This window comes from Prosopis cineraria, unplaced genomic scaffold, assembly GCF_029017545.1.
Source record: "Prosopis cineraria cultivar Desert tree isolate PC_DT_omini unplaced genomic scaffold, ASM2901754v1 PC3, whole genome shotgun sequence".
Lineage (NCBI taxonomy): Eukaryota > Viridiplantae > Streptophyta > Magnoliopsida > Fabales > Fabaceae > Prosopis > Prosopis cineraria.
Window position 1 is genome coordinate 32,145,867 of NW_026555334.1, and position 21,080 is coordinate 32,166,946.

General features: G+C 32.2%; 1 protein-coding gene and 1 pseudogene across 3 annotated transcripts; both read right to left on the minus strand.

The window, feature by feature from the left end:
* Positions 1 to 2,655: 2,655 nt before the first annotated feature.
* LOC129306293 (agamous-like MADS-box protein MADS2) lies at positions 2,656 to 8,982 on the minus strand (annotated as a pseudogene).
* A 7,931-nt stretch (positions 8,983 to 16,913) lies between these two features.
* On the minus strand, positions 16,914 to 21,028 carry LOC129304949 (uncharacterized). Of its 3 annotated transcripts, none has more exons than XM_054944802.1 (3): positions 20,891 to 21,028; positions 18,473 to 18,623; positions 16,914 to 17,422 (listed from the first exon to the last, which is right to left on the minus strand). In XM_054944802.1, the coding sequence occupies exons 1-3, from the start codon at positions 21,001 to 21,003 to the stop codon at positions 17,372 to 17,374; spliced, it is 315 nt and encodes a 104-aa protein (XP_054800777.1). In that variant the 5' UTR covers positions 21,004 to 21,028; the 3' UTR covers positions 16,914 to 17,371. The 3 variants fall into 3 exon arrangements, with proteins under 3 accessions (XP_054800777.1, XP_054800776.1, XP_054800775.1); XM_054944801.1 differs by having other exon boundaries at positions 16,914 to 17,425; XM_054944800.1 differs by lacking the exon at positions 16,914 to 17,422 and having other exon boundaries at positions 18,316 to 18,623.
* Between the last annotated feature and the right edge of the window lie 52 nt (positions 21,029 to 21,080).

Here is a 21,080-nt window from a genome sequence, read left to right on the forward strand (position 1 = left end):
ATTTCTCTCATCTCAATATTTTCATATTTCTTATAGTTTCATAACATGTTATCAACATGGCACTCTACCAAATTAGTTCATATTATAAATTTGAGAAATTTCTTATTGATGCTTTGCAAAGGGATAATTTGTCCAAATGGAGTGGTAAAAATTTGCGAATTTATTTGAAAGAATGATCACAATTTCAAAGAAGATAGGATTTTTATTATTCATGGCTAATTAGATATTCACATTAAGGTATAAGAACTTACCTTATTTTGTTCTTACTTTGTGCTACATTCTCATATTTTATATTTTATCATTTAAAATTCAAGTTGATATCTATCTATTAATATTTTAAATTCATGTTATCGAATGGCTAGTAGCCATGCATAATATTTTTGTGATTAGATGGCGAGAAGCTATATCACTTTTTTACAATGGTCTCTTGTGAAAGATTACTTTATGGTTCCAATAAATATTATGAAAAAATTGTCGCCTAATATTATAACCCTAAAGGCTAATGATTAAAATTTCATGGCATCAAAAAAAAAATATTCTTGCTATAATCTTGAAGACTAATAGATTATAAAGAATTAGCATATTTATTTTGTTACAATCGCAAACATATGGCCAATGCCCGAATTGATAATTAAAAGGCAACAATGTTTTGCAATGTATCTTAAAATAATGATATTTTCCATGGTTAATTACTAATATTGTGAGCAATGGTTTCAATACAGCAAAAAGCCATTCAAGCAAATGGGTATCAATTTATTGAAAGTAAATGTCAAAGTAGTCATGAAGCCAAAAAGAATTAAGCTATTGAAGAAAAACCAAAGGGCGGGGTTGAAATCAAATAGACAAAAAAAATGGTCAGTCATATTGTGATATTAATATATTGTGTGAATTTATTTCCAAATTTAAAAATATAGAAATTTAATATTAATTGTATGAATTAAACATTTATCATGATGATATACATATTATTGCAATTAAACTTGTTGAATGTGATATTATTGCAATTAAAATATAGAAAATATGTGATATTTGAGGAAGACAATAATACACACATACATACATATTCATATGTACGTATTGTATATTTATTATCACATTTGAATTAGGTGAATGAGAAAATTTAGTATGAGCAGTTGATGGTTGATATGATGGACAAAATCATTGTGATATTTTGAAACTATTATATGTGTATTACAAATTAGATTCATGAATCTTTAACTTTAATGTTTGGATGATTTAAATTCTTCCATGTTATCATGTTCATAGTATGTTTGATCTTATTTTCAAAAATAATGAATTTTTTTCACATTTTTCTTAACCATACCTTCATTTCACTTTAACCCCTACGCGTTATTATATTTATAATTTATTTTAGTCTTTATGAAGTTTTCTGGTTCCCTACTTTTCTTCATTAATTCAAGAAATAGATTTGGGATGTTATAATACATATAATAATAACTATTGATATTTTTTTTATAAGGGATTTTTGAAAAAATGCGTGCTAAATTTTTTTCAGAAACATTCATATTCATGCTTTGTAACATATTTATACTTTGGAATATACATCGAAAGTGGAAATTAAATTGAAATATATTATATGGAGTAATTTTTTTGGCCAAATATTATTATTGAGTAATGAGAACATATACTTATGTATGTTAGCAATTAATACATGGTAGTTATTGAGGACTGCATATAGTTCCCTAAGGACTAATGGAGATATTTTTCTACGGAAAAAATGATGTAATAATGAAAAAATATGACCCTATATATCTATGTTAGAGCTTTATTCGCCAAAGGTCTAAGGGGATAGTTAAATGATTAAAATCATGATCATGTGTGAATGGGAAAGCACTGTGAATGGAAAATATTTGGCTTTTATATGCTTGTAAGGGTAAACTATCTTCGAAATTTGAGAAAAGACAGAAGTAAAAGGGACATGTTTTCTTTAATTCACCCACGAGGGAAAGATTATTAGAATACAAGTATCCACTTATATATTTATATTTCCCTATCGAAGCATAATAGTTATTTTTCTATCAGAAAAATGATAGTCACTAGGGTCTAAGGATGATAGTTCATTGATTGAAATTCATGATCATTTGTGAATTGAAAAGCGTCAATGGCAACTTATTTGGTTTTATATGCTTGTGGGTTGTAAGTGTCTTTCAATATTGATCATTTTATTGATATGAATCTAATCATTTCATCTTTGCGAACAACAATCACAAGATGCTCAAAGATTGCGATCATATTTAAGATACGTCCGTATTGGAGGAAGATGCTAATTGGAAGCTAAACCACCCGCTAAAAATCTTCGCTGAACGCCTAGTGTAAAAAAATTATATAATATTTTGAATTAAAATTAGTTTATATAATTTCATGACCTAATGATATGTATCAATATCACCAACTCCATTGAATCCTTCCTACTATGCAATCTATAAACTATACTAACTTCAATGAATCCTTCCTACTATACAATCCTATAAACTATTAACAAATAATAAAAATGAAAGCAAGGAGAAAGTAAAGAAGAAGACCACATATAAACATATTAATGTGTCTTTCTTTCAGACGAAAGTTGAGCTTGAAGAGATCCCAGGACATTACATGCAAACAGTCTTGATGGCTAAGGTTCTATATATAGCCAATTCATAAAATATAAGCAAGTCACTGCTGGTTTAGTTTTATGTGAAAAAAACAAGCTTGGAGAAAATTCTCAGGATGAAGCATTTACACATTGCCAACACCAACCCAGCACAAGTTCTTGCCATTGCCTTTGTTTTGATGTTTGCTTTTATCAAGCACAACTGATCAGAATCTCAGAGCATCCACCCTGGAATGAAGCCATTCACTTGCTGGCCTTGACTGCTTGTCGCAGCAATCTGATCTGAAGCTACTGGATTGTACCTGTATTCAGGACTGGTCCAACAGGGACATGCATTAATTAGAACGTGTCTAGAATTAGTTTTAATTACTTCCTTAAACCATAATCAATCTTCATAGAATTCATATATGTTACCCCATCTGCAACGTGGGATTGCATTCCAGAGGCTGAAAGAAGCCCTGAGAATGAGCATTGTGTGTCTCATATGGCATGCTTTTGATCACCAGCTTCCCATGACTGCCTGAAGTGGTTTCTCGCATTAATCTCTTCCAGCTGCCAACAACAAACAACAATCAACAAGTCTCAAGATTAATTCGTGTATTATCAAGTCAACAGGGCAAGAAACCAGTTGATGTATGATAAAGTGAGGATAGCTGCGATGAAATGAAACAGCAAAAGTCAAAGATGCTTTGTGATGATGGGATAACTTGGAGGTTGATGGTGTAATGTTACCTTCATAGTCAGAGCTCTGTTTGCTTCCACCAGCACTTGCTCCTGTAAAAGTAAAATATTGGCAATGGATGAAGTTGTTTCATTACATAAAGTCACAAAGACAAGGCTGCCATGTCACCTTATTTTGAAGATCAGATAGCTGGTCCAGCATGAATTGTGTCTGCAAAATGCAGTTCCAGACAGCGCCACATAACCCACATCATGAGCCATAATAACATATACAGCACAACACATCGTTTCCAAATAAGCGTGCAGAGCGCAGTTTGTGATAATAGAGGCAGTTTATGAAATTAAATGTCTTTATATATAACTTTCACGTTGAACTCATGGCACTTCAAAAATCCTATAAATTATTATTTTTCTAAATATTTCATTACATACCTTTGTGGACCTCACTTGCTTGAGAGATGAGTCCAGTTGTCGCTCCAGCTGCTCAAGTTCTTTTAGTATTCAGTGGGCCTAGGTCCTCCCCTAGAAGGTTTCTGCAGCAAGAGGCTCAAATAAAATGCATGCCGCTAGTATAAATTATCCAAAAACAACAACAGAGAAACTCAGAGACAATATGAAAATACAGTTACTATCTAATATTGTGACCGTTAATTTCAAGCCTGAAGAAGCATCAGAGAAAGAAAGAAGGAAAGTACCTCTGAGTCCTTTGGAGAGATTCAAATCTGGCTTTCAGCTTCAAGTACTCACGGGTAGCTATTCTGCTACAACAGAAAAACGGAAAATGAAAACAAAACTAGCTCGTTGCACAATAAATTAATTTTGAAGGACTTCAAACTTAGAAAACCCTCACAATTAAAGATCCGAGGATTTGAATATTACAATCACTCTTTTTCATTACTTACAACTAAATCTTTCTAAACATTATAACTTTGAGTACCAATCGAACTGATAAGAATAAAAGGGATAAGTTGTAATAACTAAGAAAACTAGCTAGTTAGCACGAATGGGAAGAATAATAACAGTTCTTAGATTCTTGAGATTCGTGGTAGTTTTTTTAAATCTTATGGGTTCTTAAGCTGTGTGTTTTGGCATTGGAAGAAGGTCAAACGTGCATTTAAAAAAGCCCTAAGATACATGCTTCCCTAGCTATTTACTCGCATTGAAACATGTGCAAATTAATGTAGAACCAAACGCACACTAAATGTCATTCTCCCAACTTTAAAATTATCCATCTACCACTAATTAATAATCGAGTAAGTAAACTGTTAAGCTCTCGAAAATTAGCTTTTAACAAATTAACAAATTAATTTCTAATGATAAATAAAAGGAATAAGTTTGTGTTGCACTTCAAAATGCTAGAAAGGATATTATGATTATTGGTTACTGATGAATGGATATAACGTGGAGGGGAAAATTTAAGTTCATGGTTGATGCACATTTTGTGTTATTTATTGTGGGGGAAGCTGAAGCTATGTACTAGAACTGCAAAGTGAAGTTAATTACCAAGATGTGCTGTAACGTCAGAAACAGTATGAAATTAGGGTAAAGTGGGATGAGTGAAAGATAGAAAGGCACGAGATACGAAGTAAAACCTCGAGCTCTCTTGGCAGGCTTGCTGACTTCAACTGCACCATAGCTGCTTTAAAATTATCCATCTACCACTAATTAATAATCGAGTAAGTAAACTGTTAAGCTCTCGAAAATTAGCTTTTAACAAATTAACAAATTAATTTCTAATGATAAATAAAAGGAATAAAGTTTGTGTTGCACTTCAAATGCTAGAAAGGATATTATGATTATTGGTTACTGATGAATGGATATAACGTGGAGGGGAAATTTAAGTTCATGGTTGATGCAATTTTGTGTTATTTATTGTGGGGGGAAGCTGTAGCTATGTACTAGAACTGCAAAGTAACGTCAGAAAACAGTATGAAATTAGGGTAAAGTGGGATGAGTGAAGATAGAAAGGCAAGAGATAACGAAGTAACCTCGAGCTCTTTGGCAGGCTTGCTGACTTCAACTGCACCATAGCTGCACTTTTGGTACCTTTCCGTGTTTTCCGCATGCTGCTTCCATTCAACCAAACCACCAACACACATCAATTTAATTACTCAACACCCTATGATCACTATTTCACTATACTACCAGAAAGTGATGGTTCTTTACTCCTATATACATTATATGTCGGAACGGGATCATCAAAACGACAAGCGACAGCTCAGACTAGTCTGCCATGTTCACATGTCGACTTATATACATTACTTGTTTTTCCAATCCTTTGGTCTCTTTCGTGTACAATTGCTTCAGGTAGAACCAAGTTTTGGTTTATTGAAGAAGGAAAAGGAATTAACTAGACTGAGTCTGGTTATCGAAGGGAATGCACAAGGGATCATTTTAGTAATAATCATGATGTTTAGATTAGAAGACAAACAAGTCAAGATCAGATCAGAGATGCGACTGCTTGCAATAACTTGCATTTCCAGGAGGCATGTGAATGATTTACGTACCAAGTAATTAAGATTGGGTAGATGGACTCAAATCTAGAACGACACAAGGCATATGTACGGTTTTTGCATTTAAAAAGTTATGAAAACTATATCTTCTCTCTGCTACAGTGCTAATCTCCTAGCTATACGTTTTTTACTATTCAAGCACAGCATGTACAGTACGCAAAACAAAACAGTACTTTCAGCTCTCTTGCTCTTCTATATTTTGGAGGCTAGCAGTTTCTCTCTGGCGGTTCAGTTTGAATATTCCCGGTTTTTTCCTGTTAACAATGAATCTTCTAGAGTGCTTCTCCTATAGTTATGACAGTCTTTTATTTATTATCAAGTTTCACTGACGATCCTTATCGTCTTTTCTTGTTTTAAGAATCAAATGACAATCAAATCAGTAGTAATACTAAGACTGTTCTTTTTCAAAGTGTGTGCATGAATTTGAAATCTTTCCGACCTTATAAGAATCATATGGCACCAATTTGACTCTTTGGCATAATAATTCATACTCCTTGTTTTAAAAATATAAAACATTTTTTTAAAAAATTAAATATTTAAAAATATAAGGGTATTTTTTAATCTTTCGAGTTGTAATTATTGTCTTTTTTTTAAAAGTAATCCCTATTAATAATGACTCTATATTTATTGTAGGGTGTTTAATAAGAATAAATATGAAAAGATAGAATTAGTTAAAAAATAAGTAATTATTTTATTAAGGGGAGAAATTTGATTAAAAATATTTTATATTCTTAAACAAATGGAATAGCTAAAGATAAAAACTATTAAAGAATAGGTAGAAGCTAATCTGAAAAGACTACATGCTAAGGATTTGCTTGAGAATGATTGACACTATACCAACAGATATAAAGCTCTTAACATCATAGGAACTTGAACCTACACATTATAGATCATGCAAAAGCTCCTATATATTTATCATAACTTTAATCCAGCTATAAGTTGCAACCTCTTTCTGATTGCTTATATTTAATTTTTTTTTTTTTTATAGATTTTCATTTGACTGACAATTATTGGCAAGGCAACATATAGATCTCCTCCGGAAAACTATAAAAGACCCAAGGTCTCTAATATTATATCTTTTCAACATCTATGATGAATACTATTGTATTTCATACATACAAATCTCCAGTGATTAGGAGAGAAACCCTACCCTTACTTTATTTTTGACCTGAACTACCCTTACTCAAATGACTTTAATACTATTATACCAACTTCTCTTTTTATGTATCGCTAGTATCGATGTCTAGCAATTTACCAACATTAATTTTCCTTCCAAGTAAATAACATTACATAGTAAGCGATAGATTTTATTTTAGCCCGATGCATAGTAACCCTAGATTAATGAATTCCGAGATCCCCCCCCCCGGGGGGCCCCAAGAAAAAAGGGACTATGAATGCGTGTGATAAAATATGCTAAACAAGACATCAACCGTGCATGAATATTTATGCCAAACAAGTGACAAGCAACTTGAAAAACTCATCAATTAAAGGAAATAAAGGAGAAATTTATGTAGCAAGGAAATTAAACTCTTCAAACGAAACCATGGTTTACATTGGCGAGGGGATAATAAGAACTATAGACAAGGTTTATCACACAGAGAAATATATACAATATATAGCCTAATTTGCTATCTCATAACAAAGGGCGGTTGCATCAGATACAAAATTTAGGTGTCAAAATAAAAATTTCTCACTGATTTTTTTCGAAAGTAAAAATTTGGAAACATGCGTGAACAATTAATAGAGTTTAGAAAATGTGCATGTATATATTATTGAAATATTCCTTAAAAAAATCTAATTAGCCAGAAGGCCTCTAAAAGAATAATCTTAATAAGTAATATTTTTAAACTTTTTGAAAAAACATGTACTTATTATTCTCAATCCGAGGAACTTCATTTAAGACAGAACAAATATTTAACTTCCCGTATTTTGAAAAACCAAAGCAACTCGAAGAAGTTTAAACACGATACACAGCAGCAAGCTGAAATTGAAGTTATAATTAACTTTTTAATTAAGAATTAAGAAGTACGAGTGGTGGTAAAGAACCGATACTTATATAAGATATTTCTTTAGTTTCTTTTTCAGTCAAAAAATCTGTAGCCTTATTGTCATTGATGACCTAACTCCATTGGAAGACGCGTAGATACAAGTTTCAGGAATAAAATTATTGCAAATAACGGGCTTTTTCATCAGTCCTATGTTTCTAGCAAAAAAGAATATATGTAAAGCTGGACTATGTTCATGAGATCAGGACCATGACTTGGAGTGGCAGATTCTTCCATAATCAGTGTTATCTAAGACTAAAAGCTCCCTTTCAAGATAATCTAGCACTGCGTGTTCTTTTGATTCTTGAGTTCTCATTAAGTATCCAACCGAGACTTTTACAGTACACCAGATCATTGCAAAGATCCACATAAGGAAAAAAAAAAAAAATTGTACTCGACGACGTACACTCATTATTAGCCTCTGAAATCCAGGTTTAGCAGCAGCTCAAATGCTTCATGAAAATAGTTCTTCATCGAATCAAAGGTGATAAAGCCGTAAAAGAGATAGAGAAAAAGAATAAAAGACGAAGCTGATCATCAAGCATCTCGTAAAAGTCACATATAAGTGAACGAAAAATCAGATCAAACATGATATAGTTAAACACGGCAAATATTTCATTAAAAGAAAAAACTAGGGTAAGAGCAAAATCAAAGAAATATACTCTAAAAGAGGAAAATAGCTAGAAAACAGCCTCGTGTTAAAGACAAGCTATGAACACACAGTAAATAACGGCAGCAAAAGAAAAAGGAGCATGTAGATCGCGATCGTCCATGACCAAATAGATAGCGTGACTGTTTTTGAAAAGGAGAAAAACAGGGAGAAAGGAAGTTAAGATTAAGAAGAGAGAGGTGACACAAAACATACCTAGAGCTGCTACAGAACTCATAAAGCTTGCCACGGTTGGAGAAGATGATGAGGGCAACCTCAGCATCACAGAGAACAGAGAGCTCGTAGGCTTTCTTGAGAAGGCCATTTCTCCTCTTAGCAAAAGTGACCTGCCTGTTTATCTTGTTCTCTATCCTCTTCAACTCCACTCTTCCCCTCCCCATATCCCAATAAACTAACTCTAAATTAAAATTCCCAATCTATCTCTCTATTACCCCTCTTGATCTAAAACTTCCCTTTTTTATTAATTTCTTTCTATTCTATACAATCCCTCCACCTCAATCTCTTTCCTCACTTTTCTTGCTTTCTTCCTCCTCTTCCTCTGGGGCACACCAGATGATGCTCTTTTCTGGGCAGTACCCCAGTATAACCAAATTTGTGAAAACAAGAGAAAGTTGGATTATTGAGGTTGAAAGTTGAAACCCTAGAGAGAGATAAGAAAGTTTCTTTCTTTCTTTTTTGAGTTGTGGGTTGGCTTCTAGCTTTGGTTTCTCTCTTAAATGGGGTTTTTTTTATCTTCAGCAGGTTTTGTCAATCTCCACCAGAAAATGGAGTGCAGCTTTGGGGGTTGGCCTGGTGTTCCTTCCAGTTTCATACTACTCCTCCTTCCCATGCTTTGCTTGGTTGAGGTTTTTTCGGTATCCCTCATCATGCCTACCCGCGCCTGGCGCGTGACCGCACTCCACCAGACTTCCTCATTATTTTTTAAATTATTTAATTGAATTTTATGCTCATTTATATAAAAATATAAAATATTTTTTTGACAGTAAGAGTATTATAATTTTTTCCAAATTGTCATAATTAGATATTAAAATTAATTGAAAATGACAGTAATTTTTGTTTTTTTAAACGAGGACGGGTTTAAAAGAATAAAGGGAAGGAAGGGCGAGTTGAGGAGCGCGCGAGGACAGTGGTGGGAGGGTCATTTATGAAAAGAAAAATCTGTCATTTTCCAACTTCTGCAGAGAAGCATCAAGACGTCGTCACAAACCTTAAACGGGTTCCCCACGTGTCATTTTATTATTGGCTTCAATATTCTCAAGAAATTAAAATTCACCACATTGACACCCACGCTAAGCACGATTATTAATTCATGGAAAGTTAATGTATAGAATAAAGTGATATATTTTGTCAATCTCTTGACTTGACTTAGAAATCCCCTGACATTTCATTTTGTCGGTGTTGCAGTGAATTAGAATATGTAATGGTTTTGATCTGTCTAATTATATCTTCTAACACTCTGTTACCTGCAATATCAAGTAGAGAACCATAAGATTGTATTGTAGACAGTGAAGTTTCCGGAATCTTTTTAGAAATATAAAAAAAAAAAAACTTTTAGAACTCTGAGGATGAGATGTGACCTTGATAGTTAAAGGGAAAGGGAGTTCCAATATTTCACATGTTTGAGAGGACAATGGCTATTTAGCTCCTATCGAACCCCATCTCCCTAGGCATCATGTGTGTGTGTGTGATGAGTCGAAAATCTGTCAGCAAATTTTATTTTATATATGTTGACTTTAATGGCTTGCTCTCCATTCATTTGAATTGAAGACTTCACGATAAATTGTTGCAACGATATGGCCTAAATCAATGGACGATGGAGTACGTTATATTGTATGATAAAAATTAAAATTAACTTAAAACCATTGAAAATATATTATACATTAATTTAGTGGGAATGTTCAGTTCTATAGCATGCTGTAGGATATGATTGTGCAGAGTTGGCTTCTCTCTGCAAAGAGCCTGCTGAAGTAGAGGCAAATCTAAAAATTTAAATGATTCATATTTAATATTGTTAATTTTTATTTTTAAAATAAAAAATATAAAAAAATTAATAAATAAGCTCATCAATTTGATAGTCTAGATTTAATATGAATGGTCTAAATTTAATATTAAACTTTTTGATAAGTTTACTGCTCTGTTTAAAATATATATGCACTGTTTAACATATATTAAAAGAGTCAATTTAAATTTTAATATTAAATCTAGACTTTCATATTAATAGCTATTTATTAAATTTTCTTACAATGTTTATATATTTTTTATTTTAAAATATAAATTAAAAATATTAGATCGGGATTGTCCAAATTTGCCTCTACCTCAACGAAAAAGCAGAGGAGGTTTCCCTCAGCAGCAAGAAACTGACTCCAAGATTGCACAATAGATGAATGAAATGAAACTAGAATTCCATAGTGTGTTTTTTTGTGTGTGTGTATGTATATATAAACTAGAGAGTGTTTCATACATTGCCCACGCATTGTACGGGTTGAAACTCGTGCTAAGGGCTGTCAATCAAGCACGACAAAATCAAGCTCTTGAATTCTTCAAGAAGTATGTAGATTAACTTGATATCCTCTCCTTGACATTGGCTAGAAAGAGGTGTGAAACTCCTGCACCTTGACCGCCCAACTCTCCACTGTCGACAACAAACCAATTTAAAAGAATGGCTAGTCAATCATCGATTATGGCATATGAGACTAAGAGACACAGACATTCCTGTATTGGGATGTATAGAAACTCTCTAGCAAGGCTCCAAAGCATGAGAAACAGCATAGTTAATACTCCCGTAATAGATGACTCAAGAAAAATTTGAAATAGAATTTAATACTTTAAAAAATAAACTAAATTATGTCAACCAATCAAAAAAAAATTCAATCACATCAACCAATGAAATAGTAATATTAATATTAGACTAAAATTAAATTGATTATATAAAAATTAATGAACCAATGGAATATGATAATTAACATTACATCAAAGTATGTTAATTAATGGGAGAAAAAAAATTTGTGACGAATCATTATTATTTTACAAAATTTGTTGATATATATTAATATTGAAGATTTTTGCAAAGCCAGGAAAAGACTCATCTGTCTTCAAAATGGATAACAAAAACGAAAATGCGTCAGCAGGGTGATATCGATATTAATATTAACATGAATACAATTAAAATATTCAAATAGAAAAGCCATGGATGGATATTAATATTGTTTACGCACCGGTAATATTAAATATTAAAGTCAAGGTAGAGAGACATGAAAGAGTTCGTTGAGACGGTGTAAAAACGAAAAATGTGGCTCCCAGCTAGCGTGTACGTCCGGCCATGGGATGAAAATAGGGGTCTAGTTGCCGTGACATTTGAACAACCCAAAATTTTAATTTAGATAGTTTAAATTTGTAAGTTTTATTTTATATTTATTAAAATAAAAACTATAAAAAATTAATAAATATATTTTATTATCAATCTAAATAACATAAATTTAATTTTAATGGTTTAATTTAATATTAAAATTTTTATAAATTAATTATTTAAAACTATTCTTCAAGATTTAAAATTTTTAAAATGTCAATTTGAAGATTATATTTATTTTAAATATTATATTTAATAAATTAAAAAATTATAAGAAATTTAAAAAAATTAATATTAAATTTAGATTGTACAAAATATATCTACATAGTTAATTTATAAAAATTATAAATACTTAAATTATTAATTTGGACCATTAAATTAAATATGTATTGTCCAAATTGCTGATAAGATAGGTTTATTAAATTTTTTATAATTTTCATTTTAATAAATATAAAATAAAATATGTAAATCTGGTCTAAAGTTTAGACAGGGAGCACCAAAACCAATTCCATAACTCATGATGCGATTGAGTGGGGATTATATGAAACCAAAACAGAAAGAGAGATAATAATTAGGAGTGGAAAATGTAGCCATGAGTAGTGAAATTTGAATTCAGTGATTGTACTTAGTTCGATGCCTATATCATCTAGACCATTAAAATTTAAGTCAATGATTATGAACTTATACTCTATTTAAAATTAATGAATAAATATATTTATCTCAACCGTTAATTTAAATTTTAACAGTTTAGATAAGCACCTATACTAAGTGCAATCACCAAATTCAAATTCTGAGTAGGGGGAGACCATAGTGAGACATATGTAGTAGGGAGATTAGATAGAAAATGACATTTATTTTATTTTTTGGTGAAATAGAGAATGACATTTAAGTTTTAAAATAATAATTTTTTCACAAAATAGGTATATGAATAAAAAAAATTTGCAAAAACAAGTTACAAACATTAAATCAGACAATTGCAAACGAGAAGTTTCTGTCTTTGAACTGTAATATGAAACATATTCTAGAAGCCTTGTTTGTGCATTAATTAATTTTTATAATTAATTTTTTAACTATATCCTCATTGCATTTATTATTCTTTTTTTAAATGATACATTAGAATTTCAATTTTTATTATTGAAATATTTATATAATATTTTAATAATAATATTGTCAAAAATAAGCAAAAGAATTTAGGGGCTTTAGCAAATTTAGCCAATATTATATAGTTAAATAAAATTAATAACTCACCCTTTCTTAAATTATGATAATGACCATTTTTTAATTTACCTTTGATACAAAAGATAAAAATACTCTTAAATATCACAATACCCTAATTCTCCTTTTTCACACTAATTTCACTTTCACCCACTCAAATACATGGAGACGACACTATACTCTCGATCACAATGGCAAAGAAATTGACAGTAAATAATGAAATAACTCACATTAATGGATAAACAAAGTTAGAGGTTCAGTCAGGAGATCAAAAGAATGCAAGGTGAGGTGAGATAGACTGGAAGCTATAGACTCAGGTCAAAAAATCACAAATGCAAGGTAAGGAAGTCTGAAATTGCAGCTTCTACATAAAGCCATACTAAAGCTGCAGATCTAGGGTGAGGAAATCCGATTAGACTATGTTACAAAAGCCAGAATTCAAGTAAGGATTTCTTGAGATTTTGTTTGATTTATTTTGAGAAAATGATTTTCTATTTTCATGTTATTAATTTGCGATGCTACATAAGTTTATGTTTGATTGTCTGGTTATATTGATTTACGATAGTATATCAATGATATACTATTATATATCACTAACATATAAGCTATATCAGTGAACATTTATCAATTTGTTTATCATTTATATACAGCTGTATATTAATGATATAATATTGCAAATCAGTAATGGAGTTTTCTTTTCAATGTCTAATATCCTCGTCGAAATATCTGGGGAAGAATAGAGAGGGAAAGAAAGGAAAAGCTCTACGATGAAGATGGTGATCTAGAAAAATTAAATCAAAAATTTTAATGAAGAAAAGAACTATACGAGAGATGAATATAATGATCCAAGAAAATTAGATCCAAAAATCTAATAAAGAAAATATTCAGAGGTGATAAATCAGAGAAAGAGTATGCATAATATGATTTTTTATAATAAAAATGAAAGATTCAATCAACTAAAGATTAGTTAAATCAAATATATTATGTTTTAATCATAAATTTATTCTGAGGATACAAAAGGAAAACATATCTAATTGATTTTATGAATGGACCATATTCAAAAATATTTAAAAACCTTATTCATAATTTATTAGAGTTATATTTTTTAATGTCATTGAGCTAATTTCCTCAAGAATTTATGAGATTAAGGTTCTGCCTTAGTTTTTTTAGCACGGTGAAATAATTATAAATGTCCTATACTATAATTAAAGGAAGTAGGTTTAAAACTTTAAATGCATTATCTGCAATTATTATTCATCAATTTGTGATTGCTAAATTAATATTTATAATTTATTTTTAAAATTTTATTAAAAATATATGATAAAATATAATAATATTATGCAGTTTATATAATTGCATCCCCTAGTTGAACAAAGGTTGACGTCGCTGTTAAAAATAAGTCTGTTGTTAATTTAACCTTTTGGACTCCCATTCTTCCCCTATTAAATGTAGTGAGAGAGGGGGGGTAAAGCCGTAAAAATAACAAAGGAGGGGGTCATTGATCAGGCTACTAGTAGCCACTAACCACATCCCAAATAAGGCAACTCATTATGAGGGAAGCGGCAGCGCCCTTTTCCAAAAATGGAAATCAAAATATGCCCTTCCCTTTGCTTTGCCCTTTTTTTCTCTCCCCCCTTCAATTCCACTTTGCTCCCATTTTTAGTGGCCTAAATTACATGATTTCCCCTTCTACCTTTCTCGGCTCTTTTATTCTCTCACTCCCATAATCACACCACCACCTAAAAGTAACACTAACGCAACAAATTTTAGTCATCTGAATCACTCAATTCATTCAACATAATGCTCTCTCTTCCCCCTTCTCTCCAAAATAGTTAATTACTTTGGACAAGATGTAAAATTACTTGCTTTTAAAATCATTGTTGGGCTCCACTCCAGTGTTGGGCCATTATCAACGGTGAATCCCGAGGTTGTATGAAACTGTAGAGGGAGAGTGACGTGTCGAGCTGCAATAGGAGGGGGCATGCACAGTGCCAGGTGACGCAAACCCGATTGATGGAAAACAAATAACAGCGGCGCGTGCGCAGCGACGTGGTACGGAGACGTGAGACTGCCCTGTCAGTATTACGTGTCAGCAGGAGAGAGCGGCAGCTTGGGGCCGCTGTATCACCCTCCGTCGACGTGTGTTGTGTCGGTCGCGTGCCCGGGAAAAGCAAACTTCACCCTTTTCATTTTGCTCCACCAGATTCTAACCCCTGACAATGGCAATCCGTATCCGCTCCCCACCAAAATCAATAATTTATTTAACATATTAAAAATGAAAGAAAAAAGAAAATACATTTTTAATATGAAAATTCAATCCTGACAGTATTTGGAGATGGGTGATATGCGCCATCAAATTCAATGGTGGGTTTGACATCTTTATAATATAAGAGCAACTGTGCTTGGAATCAGAGTGTATAGGGCACGACTCTCTCGACTACGTATTTACGAGTTTCTTGCAAGTGTCCACTTAAATTTTAGTTAAATATAATAAATTATAAAAATAATTAATTAAGTATTAAATTTTAATTATAATTGATTATATTATAACACGATATGTTTGAATATTAATTTTTTAAAATTAATTTTAACATAATTTAAAAAGTTTAAATAATTTAATCAGAATTAATTTTAATATATAAAATACTATATAATTTAATTTTTAAATATTAAATATTAATTTTTTGAAGATATAAAGTTTGAATTTTATTAAAAAAATAGAAAAGAGTTTGGTTTTATTTTTATTAAATTATGTGCTTTTTTATAATTTTTTTAGCCTTTTTTTATAATTTTCTCAACATTTTTCATTAGCTTTTCCTCAAAACACTCAATTTCTTAGCTTATGAAGAAAATCAATTTTTGACCCAAAAATTGATTAACCCATTTTATGGGTATTTGGATAATTTTCATTTTTAATCAATTTTTTTAAATAATCGATTAAAAACGTTATTCAAACTAGGGGTGTTCTGTTTGAACTCGTCCCAATTGGCCCGATATCGTCTTGATCATATTAAGATAGGTCTAGTCCTGATCCAAAAATAATTGGGACGAGACTTTACGGAATGAGACAAGAAAGGAGTTCGAGACTAGACGAGACACAGGATTACCATTGAGATGTCCCATCCCGTTCCGAATATTATATATACATTATTTTTCGTTTTAAATATATTAATTAGATTAATATAATTTATTATCATATCTATTTATTTAATAAATTTTATTTATAACATATTTCTTGTATTTTTTCAGAAAAGTAATTAACTTAATACATCTCCACTAAAGTAAAAGAACAATGATTTGATATTGTGCGTGACTTACCTATTATTGCTACTCTTATAGCCTACAGATTACTTGTATTTGCTATTATAATGTATAGTTGTGATTAATGTAATTCAATAATTGACTTTAAGTTGTTGTAATTTATATACTTGTATTGTTTTGATTTTAAACTTAATAAATTATATGATTTAAAATTTTAATAAACGTTATTATCTAGATCTTTCTTCGATATTATTCAATTTATCAGGACGGCGAGACGTCTCGATTTTGTCTCGATCCCGTCTCGACTCCTAATGGGACAGGATGACTTTCGGGACGGGACGAGACACGGGACTAAAATTTAGTATTAATTTTTTTTTTCGGGACGGGACATGGATGGGGGTGTCCCAATCCCGTCCCGTCCCATAAACATCCCTAATCCAAACACATGCTAAAGTACCTCCATCCCGTGTTTCGTCTCGTGAACAGTCCTAATCCAAACACACATTAAAGTGGTAAAATTGATTTTTCATAGGAAAAATTGACTTGGTTACACTACAACTTCAGGGTCGAATTATTCACAGATTTTGCACTTTTCTTAAAATTGCCAACCGCATCAGAACATTAGCCTCTCGTATAGAGCTGTGTTGCTCTTTCAGAAAACTATGGCTCCCATCCCTTTTCTGCGCATCACAGCTCACTGATTTTAATATCTCTCACTGATTGGAACCTTTCCGCTCAGAATTTGAGCGACCAATGTTTCTCTTACAAGTTATTGTTCTCAAAAACTAAAACCACCATAATGTAACATCATACAATTATTTCTTCCCTCGCCGTTTTACTTGATCTGCATTTTGCTTCATCCTCTCACTCAGATATCTACATAGCAGAAAGCCAATTTCCAAGTTTTCCTGAATTGCCTAATGTATCTCATTACACAGTCATCATAATTTATTCCAACTTATGGCTACAGAAGAATCATATAGAGTTCCATTCTAATGAAGGATCATGCCTAGGCTACGCATTTTGGTTTCATCCAGAGCTCTTGTACTGCTTGATAGTTGATCTGACATGATTGAATTTCTGCTGGTAATAAAAAAATTGTATAAAGTGGTGCAGAAATTAAAGCCACCCATGAGTGAGTGGAGAATTTATCCTTAAAGGCTAAAGTGGACCAATGACCCAGGCAAGAGCATCAATGTGTTTCCCAAACAGTAACAAAGTAAATACTGACGACCCTCGTGGAATGCTACAACTACTAAGGAAAGAATCGGGTTCCGAGTTTGTCAATTAAAAGCATGCAATGAAATTTAACAGAAAACAACAGATAAAGAAAGCATGCCAGGAATCCTGTTAAAAAAGAAAAAGGAAAAAAAAAAATCATTTTGATTATGGTTCACTGCAACAAGGCTTGAAGCAGAATTTTTTCAAAGGAATGATGACACCCCTCTTATTTTTTGACTCATTAAATTTATTGCTTGGGAACAAATCCTTCCTTTCACACGTGGCATATTTTGATTGTTCAATACTTCCAACATGGTATTTATAATTTAAACTCTGTAAATAAATAATGAAACAATTAGGAAAATTACAAGGAAGAAACTAAAACAAAGACAATAAGTTCATACTATTCATCTTTCCACACACACACACAATAGATATCCATTAAGTATTTAGCTGAAGGTGATGAAAAGGTCTGCTTTCAGGTATACTAAAGTTCATGAATGTATTATGCGATTTCAAAGTTCATAGTGTCTGTTTTCAATGGATGAAAGTACATAGGGAGTGCGTGCATTTATCGTTTGTCAAATAAGTCAACAATATAGTGCGAAGATGCAGAAAATATCTACATATAACCAAATATCTGAGCAAAAATACATAGATGACTGCACCTAAATTGTTTCCGAAGAAAGATTCTCCAACATATCACCATTTATGAGGGGAAGAAAAAGGAAAACAAGCAAAGGAAAAGCGCATACGACTATAATGTCTTTATATTGAGGACAAGAATGTTTGTTAACAGAGAAGATTTGTTACATGACTTTGAAGGGGGGAAAAAAATCTAACTGATTATAGTCTGGAACAATCAGGACACGAAAAGTAACCTTTGGATTGACATTTTATGCACGGTACCTGCTTTCCTGGGTTACTCCCAAGGGTTTCATACAAATCCTCTACAAGTTTAACCGCAAATATTGCCCCTTCTCTAACCGATCCTGTTCCTCTGCATCTAGAACATGCTATTCTCCTCAAGTTGCCACATCGTTTACACAAACCCAATGAGCTGCATTAAATGGTTGCGACAGACATGTCAAGTATGTTAGAAATCATAATAAGATCCAAAGGACTACTGTAAGGGATGTGAATTAGAAAAATCTTGATTTTTAACATGATAGCAGACCCCTATAACGTATAGCCAAAATGGTAAAGGATCACCCCTCATTCTCTTAATTAAGATTAAGTTAAAGCATGAGATAAAAATGGGTCTGTGCTTTATTCAAACTTCAAGCCTAATGAGCTGCCGTAAGTAGGGATGTCGTAGATGAACTTCCATTTAACAGCTTCAACCTTGAGTTGAAATGGTCTTCAATAGTGTAGATCAATCTAATCCATGAATCAAAATAAAACTTGACAACCATGCAATTCTCATTTTAAACTTTAAACTGTTGTTATTGTTCATATCTCAGCTAAAACCATTTATGACTATGTGAGTTGCAATAAAAATTAATCATCAGAACTTACTTCATCATAATCAAGGGAACTATAGCAGCCCCAAAAAAAAAAAATCAAGGGAACTATAAAAAACACAATAATAGTCAAGCAGTCCACCAATACTTATAAATCTATAAATTAAGGGCAGAGACAAACTGATAGACAGATTAAGAAGCAGCATCTATGATTTTCAAAAAGGCTTGACGCTTGGAAGAATCGCTGCATTAAGAGTTAAGACCCAATCTTTAGTATGAAGCTTGTGGGATATGGATGGGATGATAATGATCTACACTACTACGTGTAGAAGTACACGAAGGCGGCATACAAGCTATCAATTGCCAAATCAACTCATGTACTTGGCTGGCATGTCAACTTCAATCAACAAACTTCCACAAATGGGAAACAGAATATTGCATCAATACCATGATATTAAATTTTATACAGGAAATATAAAAAACTCCATGAAAACCAAGAGTTGCATGGATAACCCTCTAACAAGAAGGAAGACACAACAAATCTGACATAATAATTATGAATGCGATCTCCCCAAAATTTCTAGCATACAACTGCTATACTTCAAGCAAGTGCTATAAAAGTAAGTGCTGTCCGAAAGAATTGTATGGTTATGTTGAAGAAACTGGATAAATTACAAATACATGACAATTAAAGAACCAATGGATCTAAAAACTAATATTTCCCATACTCTTCCTTGTGCACTGAGCTAGATGACCTAATAGGCTAATACATCTCTTTTCATATTGGTTCGCAGAGCTTATTTTTGTGTTATATACTATTATTGCTATTGGTCATCCTCATGCAGAAGTGCAATACTTTTCATTATGGACTGGGTCTAATCAGACCTTTCTGCCTTGAAACGGCTATTTTCTTTTTATTTTGATCATTTGGTTTCGAGCGATAATAACTGGCCAAAAGAGAGAAGCTAGGGAGATGATATTGATCAGCTAAAGCACAAGGAAGCTCGGGTGGAAAATAACAAATCTGGTAAATGCCACTAGATTGAATAGACATGTTTCATTAGAACATGGCCATAGATCATGGACTGAAAAGAAACAACAGTTAAATCCCCGGTTCAAATAAAACCCAATGACTCTTAAACATGAAAGTTCCCCTAAGCATGACCGACGACATCATAACATTACCATGATTTCCATCAGAAATTCTTTAGGTGACATTCGGTATTTAAATCTCTTAATTTTCCAAGACTTCATAGACCTACATGGAAAACATTTGAGCTTCATACGTGTACAAATATCATCATCTCCATGTTATTTTGTATGTAGAACTATAAACAGCAGAACTCTTCAGATTTTTTTTTTTATATCCATACATCATGTAAAAAGGTTTGACGTTGCATCGAAAATTAAATTCATGTACCAAACACACCAGGGTCTTCATGTGACGTGACTAATGAGTTGTTATATCAAATACTGACCTTCCAATAATCTACTTAATCACCTAGTGATCAAGAAAAAAGGGTGTCTACCAACAAGTACAAAATGGTGCTCATGGACATCAAATTTGGAAATAATAAGCTATCATAGCAATAATAAAGTTTTAAAATGAGATTACGAGAAGAAGAAAAAAAAAGTATTGAAATGAGATAGATTATCATGAATTATGTTCACGGACTACCCACTACCCAGGAGCTTTTGTTGTACTCCATTAACATTGAAGGCAGATTTGACATGGTTAAACAAGAAGAGTGCTACGAAACGCAGCAATTCAGTACTGTATAAGGAAATCAAACAAAGCTTACTTCATTGCAGAAACGAACAAAGTATCGGGGGAAAATGACGAGAGGATAACTAACTCGTTTACCTGCGCTGAGAAGCGGAAAAGAAAGCATCGATTTTGGGGGCCGCGATGGTGGCACAAAGAAGCAGGGTACCCACACCAAATCCAGCCAATTCACTTGAGGTAATGTTATCCATTTCCTCGCGCTTCGTTATCTGCTGGGGTGATTTAAATTTCTTGTTTCAAATTATTTAAAGATTTAATCATGTAATAT

Bases quoted from the DNA above. Each gene is read 5' to 3' on its own strand.
- LOC129304949 (XM_054944800.1), bottom strand. From the start codon at position 21,003: ATGGATAACATTACCTCAAGTGAATTGGCTGGATTTGGTGTGGGTACC. The intron at 18,624-20,890 runs GTAAACGAGTTA...CATTTAATGCAG, and splicing joins TTTTCCGCTTCTCAGCGCAG to CTCATTGGGTTTGTGTAAAC.